Here is a 17,452-nt window from a genome sequence, read left to right on the forward strand (position 1 = left end):
CTTACCCCACTGCCCCAAACCATGCAGTCCCATCTGAAAAGGTGGATGACAGTCACTCGGCTCCTTCCCTCCTTATTTCTGTCTCTGGCTGAGCCACAGCGTCAGGGACAAGGGTCAGGTGTGTCCTTCCGGGTACAGGTGGAGCTGCAGCCAGCAGAAGGGAGATTCTGAGGCCTGTGGATGCAGGTGCTCCCACCACACCCCCGGGAAGTGGAATTTGGGGTGCTCTGGGGCCAAGGATGGCAAGTGGCCTTGTGGCACTTTCTATCCTCAAGTGAGGACAAAAGTTCTAAGGAAACACTGCTAACTAGGACAGTCAGCTGCACACTGGAGTCCCCTTTAAGGTCATTTTATTTCCTTTTATGCAGACCCACATGGGGGGGAATCCCATAGAATCTTCTGGAAACTGTCAAGATAGTGGGAAGATGAATGCAAAACTTGCATAGATCGGGATGCCCACAGTTTGGATTTTCAGGGCCTAAAATATGAAACAGAACAAAGCAAATGGGAATTTTAGGATAAGAACACAACTCATATCCTCCAGGATGGGGACAGGGAGGTCCCTCCACTGTAACAGTGGGCAGTTCCCAGCCCTGCTGCACCTCGTGATCACCTGGGGGGGGGGGGGTTAAAGACTCTTAAAATTCTAGGCATACTTTAAATACAGCAAAGTCAACAAGTCTTGAGTGCACTTGGGAGTTTTCGCAAAGCCAGAATGTCTGTGCAGCTCCCGCGTCCCCAAGGTAGGGGATGTCTGCAGGGGCTGGAGACCTGGCTCACAGGTAGTGCCCTTGCCTGGCAGATGCAAGGCCCTGGGTTCTATCCCTAGTGTACACACACACACACACACACACACACACACACACACACACCTGCAGCCCTCAGACGTCTCCTTCCTGTTCTCACCCATTAATATCCCACTGCCCCACTTAGTCCACAAAGAAAGTTGCTATCCTGATTTCCAACAGCACAGGAAGTAATCTGGGAAGCATTTATAAAAACCCCAGGCCTCAGCCGGCCGTGGTGGTGCACACCTGTAAACCCAGTGGCTTGGGAGGCTGAGGCAGGACGATCGCGAGTTCAAAGCCAGCCTCAGCAGCTTAGTGAGGCCCTGTCTCTAAATAAAATACAAAAAAGGGCTGGGGATGTGGCTCAGTGGTTAAGCGCCCCTGGATTCACTCCCTAATTAAAAAAAAAAAAAAAAAACAGGCCTCATTCATGCAGCATGTGGTCTCCTGCTCTGGGGAGGCTTGAGTGTTTCTAGGCCCAGGTGATTCTGACGGGCTGTGGGACTGAGAAGTCTTCTCTGGCTTCTGGGCAGTCCCAGCTGCCCTCCTGTGGATGACTGGAAGCCAGGGGCCCCCAAAATGGGATGGGAGAGAGAAGGAGCAAAAGGAAATCCAAGAGAAATGAGACTAAAAGGAACGCTCACGTGGCTTTTGCAGCAAGGCTGGACGAAGCCGAACTTCTGTGTGATCTGGTTAGTGCTGAACTCCTGCCACCTGCCTTCCACCAGGGTCTGGGCTCGGATCTCATACTTCACCAGACGCTCTGACTTCAGGCTGACAGCACTGTGCTCGCAGATGGTAGAGGGGGAATCCAAGTCTGTGTGCCTTATTCTCTGCAAAGAGAGTGACCCATCCCAGGTGGACCTGTGACTGGGGTGACCAGGGTTGGTGGAACCCCGTTCTGGGCACATAGACCCTTCCTGTGTGCAGACAGCAGGGGGCACTTCCCAAATGGCATCAGCTCCTGAAGGCCACTACTGAGTCTGCCGGCATCTGAGCCCTCACCATGCACAGACCACTGTCAGATGGACTGGGATTCGGCCAACCCAGAAAAACACCCAGTCAAGCTCTGTTGTTGCTTCTGCATGTTCTTGAGTGAGGAGAAACCCTGACCCAGGATTCCTACGGCCTTTAGACTGGTGGTATTCCATGACCCATCTTTTCTATCCAATAAAACCCCTTGTATAGGGAGATGCCTGAGTGACTGGGGACCAGAATGGAGGCCCAAGGAAGAGACTTGCCCTTCCAGAAGGTGAGAGCACTGGGAATAAAACTCAGAGTCATCATTTGTTCATTTATCCACCCATTCAGCCAGTCATTCAAAGCTCCCCCTTTTCCAGGTTCAGAGACTGGCAGTGGTGATGGGAAGATTAAGTCAGGAAGCTTGCAAATGGTACAGAAGAGAGACTGCTACGTAGATCCTACGCGGACCACAGCAGCCCTTCATCACAGAGGTCAGTCATAACCATCGTCAGTGCTGACACTCACAGTGTTGGACAGGGATTAGCTCAGAGGGAGAGCACAGGCTTAGCATGCAGGAAGCCCCCAGCACCAAACAAAACAAAAACACAGAGCGCCTTCCGCGACAGACCCCGTTCCAAGCCCTTCACACAAATCAGTGCATCAATGCCCATAGCCATCCTGGTGAGGCGGGTCTTGTGACCTTTCCCATCTTAAAGGTTAGGGGTTCAGGGAAATTTCCCAGCTCATCCAGCGCACCAGGCAGTCTGACTACCTCTCTGCTCATTCATGGCTGTCCCCTGCCTCTCGTCAGGGTCCAGCAGGAGCACCGACTCCTCAGCATCCCGCCCACTGCCATGCTGTGGCTCTAAACGGCTGCCCCCTCCCACTGGTAGGCACTCTGCATTGCCTCCATGGAAGAAGGACATCACCCATTGAGTACAAATCAAAGATGAATCAAATCCTAAATGGAAAGGAGGAAGACCGAAATTCAACCCTGGCTTTTCTGCAGAGGACATACAAACATGGAGTCACCCAATCTTGAGATCCTCCTCGGCTCACAATACCTATCTCCTGAGGTGGTAGTAAAAATCAAATGATATCAGGTGTATGAGCACTTACAATACAGTCCATGTGAATCACTAATCAATCAACCATTACTGATCAATACAAATTGACAGACTGTAGATTCTTGTATCAGAGACGTAACTGTTCGGTGCTGTCCTTACCTGCATGTAAAAACTGTAAGAGGTGGTGTCATGTTTGATTCCCTTTATCTCAAAGAAGAATCCATATATAGAAATCATCTTTGAATGAGTGGTGTTCTCCTACAGAGGGAGAGAGAAGCAACCAAGTAAAGGAGGGCGATCTTCAGTATTCCAAGGCAAGGGGACGGCAAACTCGAGTGACACCAAAAGCAACTCATTGACAAGGGACCTGAAAGTGGAAATGCAATAGCAATTTCAGCCCCCGAAGCATGGGGAAGCCAAGTGATGACTTTGTTATGACGTAGAGGTGAGGCGTCCTCCAAATGCTCACATGTGAAACACAGGTAAGTTCAAAGGTAAAATGATCTGGTTATTTTGTGAGCGCCTTAACCCAATCAGTGGATTAATCCACTTGAATGGATTAACTGGGTGGTAGCTGTAGGTAGGTAGGGTATGGCTGGAGGACATGGGTCACTGGGGGTGTGCCTTTGGGGTTCATATTTTGCCCTGGGTAAGTGGAGTTCTCTCTGCTTCCTGGTGCCATGTCCCCAGCTGCTTTCTTCCACCACACTCTTCCGCCATGATGTTCTGTCTCACCTTAGGTCCAGAGAAATGGAGTCAGCTATCTATGGACTTAGATCTTTTAACCCCAAGCCGCAAATAAACTTTTCGTTCTCTAAAATTTTTTATCAGGTTCTTTGGTCACAGCAATGAAAAAGCTGACTTAGACAGACGTCATCAATTTTTTGGCAGGTTAATATTGATTATTATTACTACTAACAGTACAGTTAGTAGGAGTTAGTAGTTGATACTGAGTAGGGACAATATGTCTACTCTGCATGTTCCTTAATGAGGAAAGGCATGAGTTAGGTATGTTCCTAGGTGACCTGTGCTTTGCAGACCTTTGAGACAAAGTGTTTTGTTCCAATTTGATGGATCTAAGAGGCACTCCCTGCTCAAGGTACTTGCTCCTGCAATCTACACCCACTTAGGTGGGTCTCTGCAATCAGAGGGCTGATCCAGGGGATTCTCTCAGATGAAAGATTTGGGATCCCCAGTCCTTGAAACATTGAATTCTTTGGTGATCCCTCCTGGAATGCCTTTAGCCCATTTTGTGCCATCATCCCAGATGTGGAACACCTATAAAAACTTAAATATAGAATTTAATATGTATAATAATTACCTAATAGAATTATAAAAATAATATAATTATAGTATGGTATAATAATTATAATACTAATTAATACAATGCTAGATATGAGCTCCAGATTATGGTTTCCAACCCATTTCCATGCTCCTGTATCAATTGTGTTGAAATATTTTGCAGAACTGAAAACTTGGGCTTAATAGGTTAGGGAGGAGGAAGGAGAGCGGCAGCCTGTGCCCATCACCGGAAGCACAAGACAACAGACACTGGCTGTAGATGCTCCCCATGCCTGAACGCCAGGATGCCTTCACCCCAGCTCCTTGGCCCCCGATGGGGTTTGTCAAAGTAGCTGCTGGGAATAAGTACACCCTTGCAAGCTTCAACACAGACTTGGAGTGGAGGCTTGTCCAGCCTGTTGGGAGGCGTCCATGTTTGTGAGAAATTGGGAGAATCAACTCCTCATCCGTTTCCCAGGACTTTCCTGGTTTTAGAATGGAAAGACTTGGATCCCAGGAAGACTCTTCTATCCTGGGGAAACCAGGACAGTCTATCCTGGGAAAATCTGGGGTACACAGGTTGGATTCCTGGATGTCCTGTCACAGGCTCCTGTTCTGGGGGCCCCTGACTCTCCTATCAGAGGAGAAAAGATCATGGCCCGCCCTACAGAGGTCCTTGATCAAGTGCAGGGCACGGTTCTTCCCCTTGCTTGAGTCCAGTTCTCAGCACCTGGTCAAAAAGCAGCCCAAATCTCACAGCCTGGGTGGTCAGATCTTTTAGGTGGGCCATGTCACCTCCGCTCTCCACCTGAAAGGGAAACGCACGCGGCTTACCAGCAGTGGAAAGGAGACTGTCGCCCCCCCCCCCATCTTTCTGGGTCTCCCCACCACCACCACCAGGGTACTGGGAAGAGTTCCATCTCCAGACCCTCTGTCCAGCCATTCATCTGGTCCACAAGAATTTATGGAAAACCTACTATGTGTTGGGCCCTGTGCTCAATATTTTCAGAGAATATAGAGAGAAGAAAAAGATCTCGGTTATGAGGCTGAGAATGGCCACGGTCAGAAAGTCCAGAACAAGTAAGAGCCCCATGACCAACTCCACGGACAGGGCAGCGGGGATGGGGTGGGGTGTCCCCAGAAGGATGACACTGGCAGCTACCAGCAAAGGGAAGGAGGTGGCAGGTCAGAGGGGAGAAGAGAGAGTCTGAGGGGACTTCCTGAGGTGTCAGCCCCAGAGACTGTCCCTGGGGTACTCTGTTACAGCCTCCTTCTGAGTTGTCCCAGAGAAGCACCATCCATGAAGTCATTTCTAATGTGCAAGGAGGGTGGAGCCCGGAGGCTGGTTTGCCATCACAAAAGGCATTTGTAGAGCTGGTTGCATTTTAACTAGTGACTCATGCATCTTCAGACCTTGAACAATGCCCAGCTTCATCTCTACAGATGCTTGATTGGAAACCCATGAGAAATATGGCAGTTTGCATAGATGATTCACAAAGAGGGACATGCTGGCCTGGAAAAATATTCATATTTACTAGTAATAAAGGAAATGCATACTCAAAACTGAGATGCCATTGTCCCCTTCACGGTCAACAAAAGTCATTTGAAATTAAAATGCTGTATATTGTTGAGGATGTACAAAGCCAGGCATATTCATTTATTTCTGAAGAAAGAGTGATTTTTGTCCCAACATTTGTTAATATCTATCAAGAACAAATATGCACATTCCTTTTAGAGCCAGTATTTCTGCTGTTGAAAATCTCCTCTAAGGAAACAATTCAAAGCACAGAAAAATAAATGGTGATGTAAAAATATGTTCCCCATATGATCATTTATAACATTAAACAATTAGAAACACTATACATTTTCTATAATAAGGGAAAGTCCAATAACAGCAGCTCTGGCACATTCTGTGGGTGAAAGGGTTGGCAGCCATTAAGAAAGGTGTTAGGAAGTACATATACTTGAGTACATTATATATTTTAAAAAGGCTTAAAGATAATAAATATCATAAGATGTCAACAGCAGTTGTCTTTGGGTGATGGGTCTAAGGGTATTTATTTTCTATTTCTCTGCATGTTGAAAAATTTCACTTATAAGCACATGACACGTTCATGGCTAGTGGGGGCTCTGGAGGCTGGGGTGACTGGAGCCCCCATGCTGCAGACCATCAGAGCACAGGCCTTGAACACCAGGATTCCCAGGCTGGGCCTCCTCCCTCCTCTCCTTCCCAGGTCCAGCTCTCCCTGATTCCCCTGGAGGAGGATCCAGGCCTCAGAGACCCAGAGGTGGCAAACATGAAACACATCTTCAGAAAAGGCAAAGTCAAAGAGGCAATCAATTCGGGTGATTTTTTTCCCTTGATGAGCAGACTCACTGCGTGGTAATGGTTGGCTGTAACCCGGATCAGCCAGGACTCGGGAAAGAAGTTAATGTGCCTTAACTCCTCCAGATCCCTGCCTTGAGAGAAGCACAAAGAGAACATGTTTACGGTTTCATTCATAACAGAACCTCCAAAATCTCACAGAAAGAAAAAAGAAGATGTCAGGAGCCAAGGGAAGGAAGGGGCAGGTCTCCTTCAAATTTGGGTTGATAAAATGGGAAGAAGACAACTCAGAATCACTGTGGTAGTGTAAAGAGTCTGGTTCTTTTATATTCCAAATGAATTTTCTTTTAAAAAATTTATAACAATAAGCAGGGCATAGTGGTGCACACCTGTAATCCCAGAGGCTTAGGATGCTGAGGCAGGAGGATCACAAGTTCAAAGCTAGCCTCAGCAACTTAGAAAGGCCCAAAGCAACTTACTGAGATCCTGTCCTAAAATAAAAAATAAAAAGGGCTAGGATGTGGCTGGGTGGTTAAAGTGCCCCTGGGCTCAATCCTGGTACCAAAAAGAAAAACAAAATACCAATGAACTTTCAAAGGAATGAATGAATTCACTCCAAATCAGAGAGCAATTTCAACTTCAGCAGGAAATTCTCATTGCTACATATTAATGCTTTAAAAAGCAACTTATGATCTTTTAATAGAAATATATTCCCAACAATCCTACAAAAAGACATCAGTGCCCTGTGATCCTGGAGGGTTCTTGGGGAACTATGTGAAAGGAGAGGACATCAATGGTCCTCAAAGTGCAGCTTCACCCACATGATGCAAAGAGATTTCTATCCTCACAATGTTACCAAAATATTAAAAGAAGTGGTGAAGAAGATTTTAGGCTGAGTATTGCTGATTCAAATTTGCTTCTGTTTTTATTTTTCTTCCCATATTTTCCCTAGGTCTCCATGGGCATCCATGAGGTGTGCTTCAGTTACAGAATACCCACCCCCACCCCAGCGTTCACAGTGCCCTGGCTGCAATCCTGCCTGGCAAGGGAGGCTTGGAATGAGATTCTCAGTGTTGTTGGAGCATCTAGAAGCAATCTGGACAAGACAACCCGACTCCCTCAGCCATCCCGGGGTTTCAGAGCTACTTGGTACATGTGGACAGATGAAAATGGCTTTGAGGGCTGGGAGGTGGCTCAGTGGTAGAGCTCTCGCCCAGCATGTGTGAGGCACTGGGTTCGATCCTCAGCACCACATAAAAATAAAGATATTGTGTCCACCTACAACTAAAAACTAAATATTTTAAAAAATTTAAAAAAGGAAATGGCTTTGAAAAGTTCTCAAATATCCTCTAAGAGGGCAAAGATCTCATTGGGTGGCTTCCTGTCCTGCCTAGAATATATTCCCCAACTTTCCAAGTCTCACTTGACTCCCCTGTACCCAGAGCATGAGGTCAAGGGAATATAATCTGGCTTTGGGGCACAGACCTAGAGTTTTTAGATCAATTGAACAATTTGTCCTCCGGGTATTCACTTTAAGAATTTATCCCTGAGGGCAGCAGTGGATCACATCTGTAATCCTAGCACCTGGGGAGGCTGAGGCAGGAAAATCGCAAGTTCAAGACCAGCCTGGCAAATGAGTGAGACCCTATCTCAAAATAATAACTTTTTTTAAAGGGCTTGGGATGTAGTGCAGTGGTGGAGTGTCTCTGAGTTCAATCCCCAGTACCACCACCAAAAAAATATAATAAAAATTTGTCCCTGATAGATGCAGTAAAGGGGAATTGAAAGCATTAGGTCCCAGTCTGTAATGCTGCCTAAATTCAGCCAAATATGAACCCAACAAATTTTAGAGTGCTCCTTTCATGGTCTCCTGCTTTGCTGTATGTTTGTTCCAAGAGGACTTGATGTTTGGATATGCATGCCAAGGGGGGACAGCAAACGGAAGGTGCCATCACGATGCCTAGTCAGGATATTGGAAGCCAAGGCGGCCGTGACCATATGCAACCTGTGAGTCCTGTGAAAGTCAGAGCCAGGTGAGCTCCACAGTGCAGAGCGGGCAGCAGCACAGGGGCACAGTGATCACTAACAGTTTCCAAAGACCCAGCACTTGATCACAAGTGTGGGATCCACAACACCAAGACCCACACTTCCTTCTCCAGAGGACTTGAACTGCTGGACAACTTGTTCAATTGATCCAATTTTTCTCTGTAAATGCCAAACAAGTGACCTAGAAGTCAATCCCCTGCTGAGGCATTTCCCACAATCCTATGGCAAGGAAACGGCCCTGGCAGCTGTGCCCTGCTTCACCATGGAGAGCCACCTCTGTCCGTCACCCCATGTCACAGAGCCTCTGATTATCCCCATTTTACAGACAAGGAAACTGAGACCAGAGGTTACTTGATGCTCCCAAAGTCACACAGCTCGGAAGTGACAATGCTAGATTCCAGCTGGTTCCTTTGGAAACATCTGGTAGGGCTTCTTGGGAGTGGCTGAGGGGTGGGGCAGGTCCCCAGCTGCTTTCCTGGCACAGGGGTGGCACTTACCGCTAGTGATGCTGTGCAGACGCAAGCAAAGGAACAGCGGCAGCCAGCTCTGTCCTATGTCTCGGTCCAGAAAGCAGCACTTCTTGGGAAAGCTTAGCAGAGGCACAGAGAAGAACAGAAGCCCTTCAGGATGCTTCCTTCTGTAATGGGAGAGCGCTACCGAGAGCCCAGCCATAGACTAGTGGTTTCAGCAGCAGGGGCAGATGGCACCTGGGTCTCTGGGTGGGGTAGTCGAGGAAGCAGGAGGCAGCTTAGAGAACACTTGTGACTCAAGCCCCAGAGAATGTCATTAGACAAGTGGCTACGTCCCGCTTCCTCCCCAAGAGCTCTGCACATACTGTAAACACATGTTAAGTGACTGCTGGGAACACATGGTGACAGAGGGTTTTGATCCACCTTTTGTCCCCCGAGTCTCACAAACTTCCTGTGGTACAGACAGGGCAACGATCATCAGCCCATTTTACAGATGGGGCATCTGACCCCTCCCTACAGATAGTGCCCTTGCAGCAAGTGACCAAATCGGGCCCTTCAAAAGTTTTCTGGGGGCTGAGGATATAGCTCAGTTGTAGAGTGCTTGCCTCGCATGCACAAGGCCCTGGGTTCAATCCCCAGCACCAAAAAAAAAAAAAAAAAAAAAAAAATTCCAGTAGAATTACAAAGAAAAGAAGGGTGGGTATGAGCATGGCTGGTTTCGGCAGCTGACTTTTTTACTAAAAGTTCTGCAACAGCCAGTTGGTGCTAAATGCCAATTAATTTCCACACAGGCTGAAGGTCAGGGCTGGCTGGAGATGATCAAATTCCCCTTGAGAGGTCATGCACACACAGACACATCCACCACCCCTGTTTTGAAATAATTTGCTTCATAAAATGGTAATTTTTCACAAATAGGGACAATGGGGGATAATTTTTCCAAGTCCCTTTGGAAATGCAAAGTCATTCCCTTGAGACAGATCCTGCATAAAACCAGCAAGGGCACTTTTGGATCATTTTTCCATAAACTGAGAGTCCAAATCACACCCTGTCCCAGCTGGACCGGATGGATGCCTCTTGGCCCATCTCCCCTTGGTTGGGGGTGCCTGCCAACCTGCCCAGAACCACTAGCCTTCATGGGATCCGGGAATTCCTGGGACTTCCCAGCTCCTCTCCATGTCAGTGAGCTCAGCAGATGGGCCTGGGGGTGCCGAGGATTTGTCAGAGGGGGAAGGGTACACAACGAATGCGTTCTGACCCCATTCAATGAGCATTTACTAAAACCTACTAGGTGCCTGTTTCTGCGGGTGATGATGAAGCTAAATAAAGGAAGGTCAATACTTGCAGGACTCTGGGGTTATTGGTTCTGGAACCCTCCCACCATCACTCAGGGTGCCCTAAGAACATAGGTGTCTTAGATAAGTAACACTCAGGTCCCTTCCACCTCCTGACCTGGATGCCACCACCTTGTCTGCCTCCTTCACCATTTAACAGGGGAGCATGGGGAAGGCATGGTGGCTGGCAGCAGAGGTCAAGGAAGAAGAAGGGTAGAAGCTGGCACAGCACTCCCCATGGCAAGGGCTTCCCCAGCCCAGGCTGAGGCTGTGGGTACCAGCCGGAGCTGCAGCTTAAATATAATCAGATGCCACCACAGAAGGGAAACTCCAACCCAGAAGCCGCACACCAGCTCCGCTGCTCTGCTTGGAGAGGAGGCTGCTGGGCGAGAGGAGGACCCAGGCCCTGAACCTCCCTTGAGAGGCACTCAGACCCCAAGGATCACCCAGGATCTCTCTGGACAGCCCTCCTGTCCCAGAGGATATGGGAAGAGCTTTGTGGTTAGGCGACGAGGCTTAATGACCTCTTGGGGAAGCGGCAGGGATGCCCACTGTCATGGCTGAACTGGAGAGGTCACGGGTCGGCTATCATCCAACCAAGCTGGGTTCTGGAGTCAGACAAGCCAAGGTCCCATCCTGGTCCAGCCACCATTGGTCATGTGTCTGAGCCTCTCTGAGCTTCACTGTCCTTCTCTGTCAAGTGGGAACAACAGCCACACGTGCCTCTTTGGGTGGAGGGGGGACATCAAGGTGACAGTGCTTGAGAGGAGCTTGGCACAGCTACCCATCGGGTCCTCAGCACCTTGTTGAGTACCACCATTGTCCTCTCAACCCCAACAATCTGGAGCATGGAATCACTCCTGGTGATCATAATGCCACTAAGTCACCCAAGCCATGGGCCACATCCAAGGAAGTAAACGGTGTACTCAGCTTCTAATTTTCTAAAATCTGAAAGGACCAGAGGGGTGTGCCCACTCCTTGCTCCTGGAGTCTGTGAGGTCAGCTGTCACGGAGCCAGCCCCAGTCCAGCCCGGGGTCTTTCCACCTCACCTGGTGCCTCTTGACTGCCTGGGTGCAGAGGCATCTCCACTCTGGGCCTGGAGGTCAGGGCATTGGCCTCATGTCATACACAGTGGAAGCAGGCGGCTGGCTGCTCAGTCTGGGGACACCTTTGTATGGGTACCTCGGTGGACTCACCTGGGGCTGAGTCCTGTCTGTGCAAAGATCTCCCTTGGTTTAGCACTATGGGGGACAAACTTCAGGCTATGGTGTCTGCTTCCTCAAGTTCACTGAGAAACCCTTAGACATGTCCCTTTTAAGGACACAGTTCTCAGTTCCTTGACATACCCAGGTTGACTCTGGTCCCCTCTCAAGGCAACCCCCCTACAGCCCTCCTGAGAGACAGAGCCTGGGGCAAGGCTCCCCCCAAGGCACAGGCTGGGATTCCAGAGATGCTCTCTCTCAGCTCCTCAGCCCCTCTCCATCCTGCCAGCAGCTGGGGCTGGCGTTCCCTGACCTCCAGCCCAGGGGAGCCCCACAGACTGCTAGATAAAGCACTTCAAATTTGGGTGATAAAATTCACACTTTGGTATTTTGACACTGCTGCTATGTGAACAAAGCTCGGGGGCATTATGCCAGGTGAAGAAGGCTGACATGAAAGGCAAAGGATTCCTCTCTAGAGCAGGAGGCTAGAGAGACCAAGAGCAGCAGAGGCCGGGAGAGGAGGGAGTCAGCATCAGGCTGGGGATGAAGGCGCTGGAGATCACTCAGTGCCTTTGAACCCACATAAAAATGCTTCCAATGGTAAGTTTTATGCACTGTATATTTTATCACAATAAAAAGATCTAGAGTTAGCTGGGTGCAGCAGCTCATGCCTATAATCCCAGAGGCTTGGGAGGCTGAGACAGAAGGATCACGAGTTCAAGACCAGCCTCAGCAGTAGTGAGGCACTAAGCAACTCAATGAGACCCTGTTTCTAAATAAAATACAAAAAAAGGCTGAGGATGGGGATGTGGCTCAGTGGTCAACTGTCCAGCTTCGAGTTCAATCTCTGTACCACCCCCCCAAAAAAATTACTTAGCATATTTGAAAAATGTTAAAAATTACTTAGCATATTTGAAAAATGTTTGAAATAACATGCTAAATTTTAAAGTGAATTTTGAAAAAAAATTACATATTTTGGGACAATAACTCAAAAAGAGGAGAGGAGATGGCTTTTTGTCAAAAGGTAACCTGTACAGAACACCTGGGCACCTTCTGGAATCTATGAACCAGGAAGTGGCCTGCTGGCTCCCAACTCCAAAATGTGGTAAATGAACTAATCCTGCTGCCACCACACACCTGTCACTTCCAGGTCAGTTCCTCCCATCCAGCAGGCCGGCTGAACTGGCACGGTACAGAAGCCAGAATTCAAAAAAACAGATAGTCAGCATAGAGAGATGAATCGGGCCAGATGGAAGAAAACAGACCAAACCAGTTTGGAGATTGAAATGTTAATGTCCCAAAGCCAGCCAATATGGCCCATCCTAAAGAACTGTTAATGAAGCAACTCAGCAGACTGAACAGCAAATTAATCTGCCCTGGGCCCCTACCTGTCTGGATCATCCCCCCACCTCCGCCGCCCCTCCATCCCTTCTTTCCCACCTTTTGGCCATCCCACCCAGTATCTCCTGGGCCTAGTCACCAACTAAGAAGGAGAGAGATAAGGGGGAGAGAGCAGGAGGACAAAGGAAGCCTAGGACATATAAAAAGGCAGAACCCTCACTTCTGGGGATACCAGGACACCAGCCATGACCCCTTCTCCCTCCTGGGAGAAGTCTATGTGACCCCTTTTTAAATAAACCCTGCTCTATATGCCTGCCTCAGCGTGCTCTCTAATGTTCTACTTCAACATGTGGGGAGCAGAACACTGGTAACGGCGTTTCAGTACACCCACCACAGTGGTTAGGTTGCTGACCCCTTAAGCACGCACTTTGTCCAGACTTGAGCTCTGGGAGATGGGTCTGCATTTTCTCTGCTTCCTGTGTCCACTCAACACCTCTTACAGTGCCAGACACTTCGCTTATACAATGTTGGGCGGGTCAACTGGATGGATGATCTGGCGCCTGCCAACTGTCCAGCCTCCACCCCACCTGTCCTTCCCTCCACTCACCCACAATTTATCTTCAAGGAATGCCTTTGCTGACAGCTCTGCTGCTCAGGTGACTCTCTGCCAATGTCCTATGTCCTCTATTGCTATGCTCCTTAGTCAGGCCAAGCCCTAGCAGTCATTCATTGACACTCAGTCCAATGTCACTTGTCCAGCGCTCGGGATGGTTCTGACATTTGTTCCAAGGGGAAACCCAGCAGGACTAAAATCATCTTCCACTCTTCAAGGCTCTGTGGGTCTTGCTAAAGCAGTATTTGTTCCCATTTAACACCAGACAGCTGACCAGAAAATCACTCTGTTCATCCTTGCAGTATTTATGAGACATTCGATAGTTTTCAGAGTTCAAGTGAAATATTTCAGATGTTGCAGTCCCCATTAAAGAGCATTTAAGACATCATTCATCCCAGTCTTAGTGAACATATTAAGTATTGTGGACTTGGAGAACAAAGTTAATAAGTCACAGTGCCTGCTGCAACTGTCCAGGGTGAGAGTCACACTTAGGAACAGGTAAACACTCTATATGTTTTAAGTAAACAAGTGATAAATCACACCTTTAGGAATAGACACAAGAAAAGTGCACAAGACCTTTAGTAAAAGGTAAGATGTATAATAAACTATAAATATTAAGATAAATTTAAAAATATAAGTGGAAGCCGGGAGCGGTGGTGCATGCCTGTAATATCAGAGGCTTGGGAGGCTGAGACAGGAGAATTGCAAGTTCAAAGCCAGCCTCAGCAACTTCGAGGCACTAAGCAACTCAGTGAGACCTTGTCTCTAAATAAAATACAAAATAGGGTGGGGATGTGGCTCAGTGGTTGAGTGCCCCTGAGTTCAATACCCAGTATCCCCCCCACATACCAAACAATATATCTATATATCTATCTCTATCTATCTATCTATCTATCTATCTATGGAAATTTTAGCATTTTCATGGATTGTAAAAGCCAATATTTAAAATATGTCAATTTTCCCCAAATTGACCTATAGGTTCTATGTTTTCTTAATGAGAGTTCAGCAAGATGGGGAGGTGGGGGTTGAAATTGACAAACTGAAATTGACAAACTTTATCCAAAGGATAAAGAATGGCCCAGTTAATCTTGCAGAAGAACAAGGCTGGTGGACCTGCATGATTAGATATCAAGATTTATAAAGACCAAGAGACAGAAAGATTGTGGCCTTGATTTAAGGATAGACAACTGTATAGAATTGAGAGTGCAGATATGATCCCCCTCCATGTAGATGGCTGTCTGATATAATGACAAAATTAAAACCACAGAGCAGAGGACAAAGGATGGGCTTTTCAATCAGTGGTGCCGGATTGATTGTGCATCCTGATGGTAGAAAAAGGATCATGATCAGGACCCCTACCTCATACCAATTCTGAAAATGCTTCTGGATGAACTGTGGGTTTAAAAAAAAGTAAACCAGGGCTGGGGATGTGGCTCAAGCGGTAACGTGCTCGCCTGGCATGTGCCAGGTGCTGAGTTCCATCCTTAGCACCACATAAAAATAAAATAAAGATGTTGTGTCCACCAAAAACTGAAAAATAAATATTAAAAAATTATCTCTCTTCTCTCTCTCTCTCTTTAAAAAGAAAGAAAGAAAGTAAACCAATAAGGTTTCTAGGAAAAAAACAGGAGAATGTCTTCATGGACATGGAATAGGCAAAGATTTCTGGAACATCAGAAGCTGCAAAAGGCAAGCCTGATACATTAGACTGTTTAAATTTTGAAATTTTAGTTCATCTCAAAACTGTTAGGAAAGCAAGATAGCTAGCCACAGAGTAAAGATGTTTGCAATTCACATATCCAAGGAGACTTGTAACAGAATATAAGAAATAATAATCACAAATCCTTAAGAAAAAACATCTGACTGCCCAACAGAAAAACATGGGCAAAGGAGTAGTCACCTCACCAAGAAGACAACCAACTATAAAGTGGGAGTAAATATCATTAGCTGTGAAATGTAAATTGAAAAAGAGAATAGGCAAATTAGTTCCAATATCTACACACTAGAGAAGCACAGGATTGAAAATACCAAGTATCTCTCAAAAAAACAAAGGCAGAATTCTCTCTGATAAGTGAATGCTCACCCTTAACAAGGGAGGGTGGGGAGGGGAGTACAGAAGTTCATTGGATCAGACAAAGGGGAATGAAGGGAGGGGGGATGGGGATGGGAAAGACAGTAGAATGAATCCGACGTAACTCTCCTATATGCACATATATGAATATACAACCAGTGTAACTCCACATCATGTACAACAACAAGGATGGGGTCAAAATCAGAATGGGCTGCACCCCATGCATGTATAATATGTCAGAATACACCCTACTGTCATGTATATCTAAAATAACTTTTTTTTTAAAGAAAATACCAAGTATTAAGCAAAAATACAGAAAACCCCAAATTCTTCTATACTGCTGGTTAGGGAGCAAATTAGCACAATCACTTTACAAAATTGTTTGACAGTGTTTACTAAAATTGAGTTTATTCATGCCCATGATAGTAATTCTAGTTTTATATTCAATAAAAGCACATAATTTTGTGTACAAAAGGACATGTATAATATCACTATTCCTAATAGCCAGCAATATCCATCAACATCAGAATAGATAAATAAATACATTGTGGTGTCTTCATTCATATGATGGAATATTCTGTGAGAATATGCAGGCTCTTGCTACATTCAACCACACGGATGGATTTTACAGATAACAGTGTTGAGTGAAAAGAACCAGACACTTCAAAAGTGTACACCAGGGGAGGTTGGTGTGGTAGCTCAGCGTTAGAATGCTCGCCTAACACATATGGGGCCCTGGGTTTGAACCTCAGCACCACATAAAAATAAATAAATAAAATACACAAATTGTGTTCAACTACAACTAAAACATAAATATTTTAAAAAAATGCCTGACCCTTATAAAAAAAAAAGTGTACACTAGGGGCTGAGGCTGTGGCTCAGTGGTAGAGCTCTTGCCTCGCATGTGTGAGGGTTCAATTCTCAGCACCACATAAAAATAAATGAATAAAATAAAGGTTCATTAACATCTAAAAAAAATTTAAGGAAAAAAAAAGTGCACACTAAGGCATTCTATTTATATAAAGTTCCAAAGCAGACAAGATGTACAGAGGGGAATAGAAGTCAGGATGTGGTTCCGCTTTGGTGGGAAGTGGTGCCTGAGATAAGGCCCCCAGGGCTGGCCATGCTCTGCTTCTTGACCCGGGGGCTGGTCACACAGGTGCATGCCCTTTGTGGAAACCCGTTGGGCCACTGTTCACTGAAGGTCTGCATTTTTCTGAATGTATTTTATATCTTGATAAAAATGTACATTAGAAAAAGTTTGACATTTGCCTGCTTGGCCCTTCTCCAATCGATGGGTTTTTACCATTTTTGTGAACTCCTCAGACTGCTAAGTGAAGTGAAATGGTGATCTTTCTCCTCCATGAATGAAGGCATCAGCTTCGCTTCTTTTTTTTTTTTTTCCTCAAGGAGATGCTAAAATTAATTCTGGACAGCCTATTTGTTTTCCTAAAATAGCTGCTGCCAGGAAAACAGGCTGCAGGATGCCAAGGAGTGTGTGTGCAAGTGTGTGTGCATTAGTGTGAGCACGTGTGTGTGTGAGAGTGTGTGTGTACACGTGTGCTGGTATGTGCACGTTCCCTTCTTATATTGACAGCAATAAAAAGAGGCTGAAGATGTTCTGAAACATCTGGTTCTGAGAGAAACTGCATTAGTGTCCAGGGCGGACAGAACATTCAATTAAAAAAAATCAATGAAGGAGAGAAAATGGAAGCAGAGAAGGCGTGGGCTCTTGTCTTCATTTGCTCCTAGCTTGCCTTAGGATGCCGCTGGGCAGATGAGAAAGGGCTCAGCCGGTCCCTTTGCTCACCCTCTGGGAGGCTGGGCTCACCAGGCAGGTGGCACCGTGGCAGCTCCACTCACTCCTAGCAGACCTGCCAGCCCTTGGTATCTCAGGATCTGAGTGGCTTGTGCCACTATTGTCACATGATGAAGGCCCGTTTTGGAGATCT

The 17,452-nt window shown here is 46.7% G+C and overlaps 1 protein-coding gene across 2 annotated transcripts in view; it reads right to left on the reverse strand.

The window, feature by feature from the left end:
- Positions 1 to 333: 333 nt before the first annotated feature.
- The window catches only part of Btbd16 (BTB domain containing 16), a 47,258-nt gene continuing 30,139 nt past the window's right edge, over positions 334 to 17,452 (reverse strand). Inside the window, exons 11-16 of one of the 2 annotated variants that reach the window (XM_027930161.2) lie at positions 8,969 to 9,060; positions 6,477 to 6,559; positions 4,830 to 4,907; positions 2,978 to 3,076; positions 1,433 to 1,621; positions 334 to 478 (exon numbers count right to left, since the gene is read on the reverse strand). In XM_027930161.2, coding sequence (XP_027785962.2) covers positions 410 to 478; positions 1,433 to 1,621; positions 2,978 to 3,076; positions 4,830 to 4,907; positions 6,477 to 6,559; positions 8,969 to 9,060 — 610 coding nt within the window. In that variant the 3' untranslated portion in view covers positions 334 to 409. Of the gene's footprint in view, positions 479 to 1,432; positions 1,622 to 2,977; positions 3,077 to 4,829; positions 4,908 to 6,476; positions 6,560 to 8,968; positions 9,109 to 17,452 lie in introns of both variants that reach the window. The other variant, XM_071610683.1, reaches the window with a different exon arrangement.

Source organism: Marmota flaviventris, chromosome 4 (genome assembly GCF_047511675.1).
Source record: "Marmota flaviventris isolate mMarFla1 chromosome 4, mMarFla1.hap1, whole genome shotgun sequence".
NCBI classification, from domain to species: domain Eukaryota; kingdom Metazoa; phylum Chordata; class Mammalia; order Rodentia; family Sciuridae; genus Marmota; species Marmota flaviventris.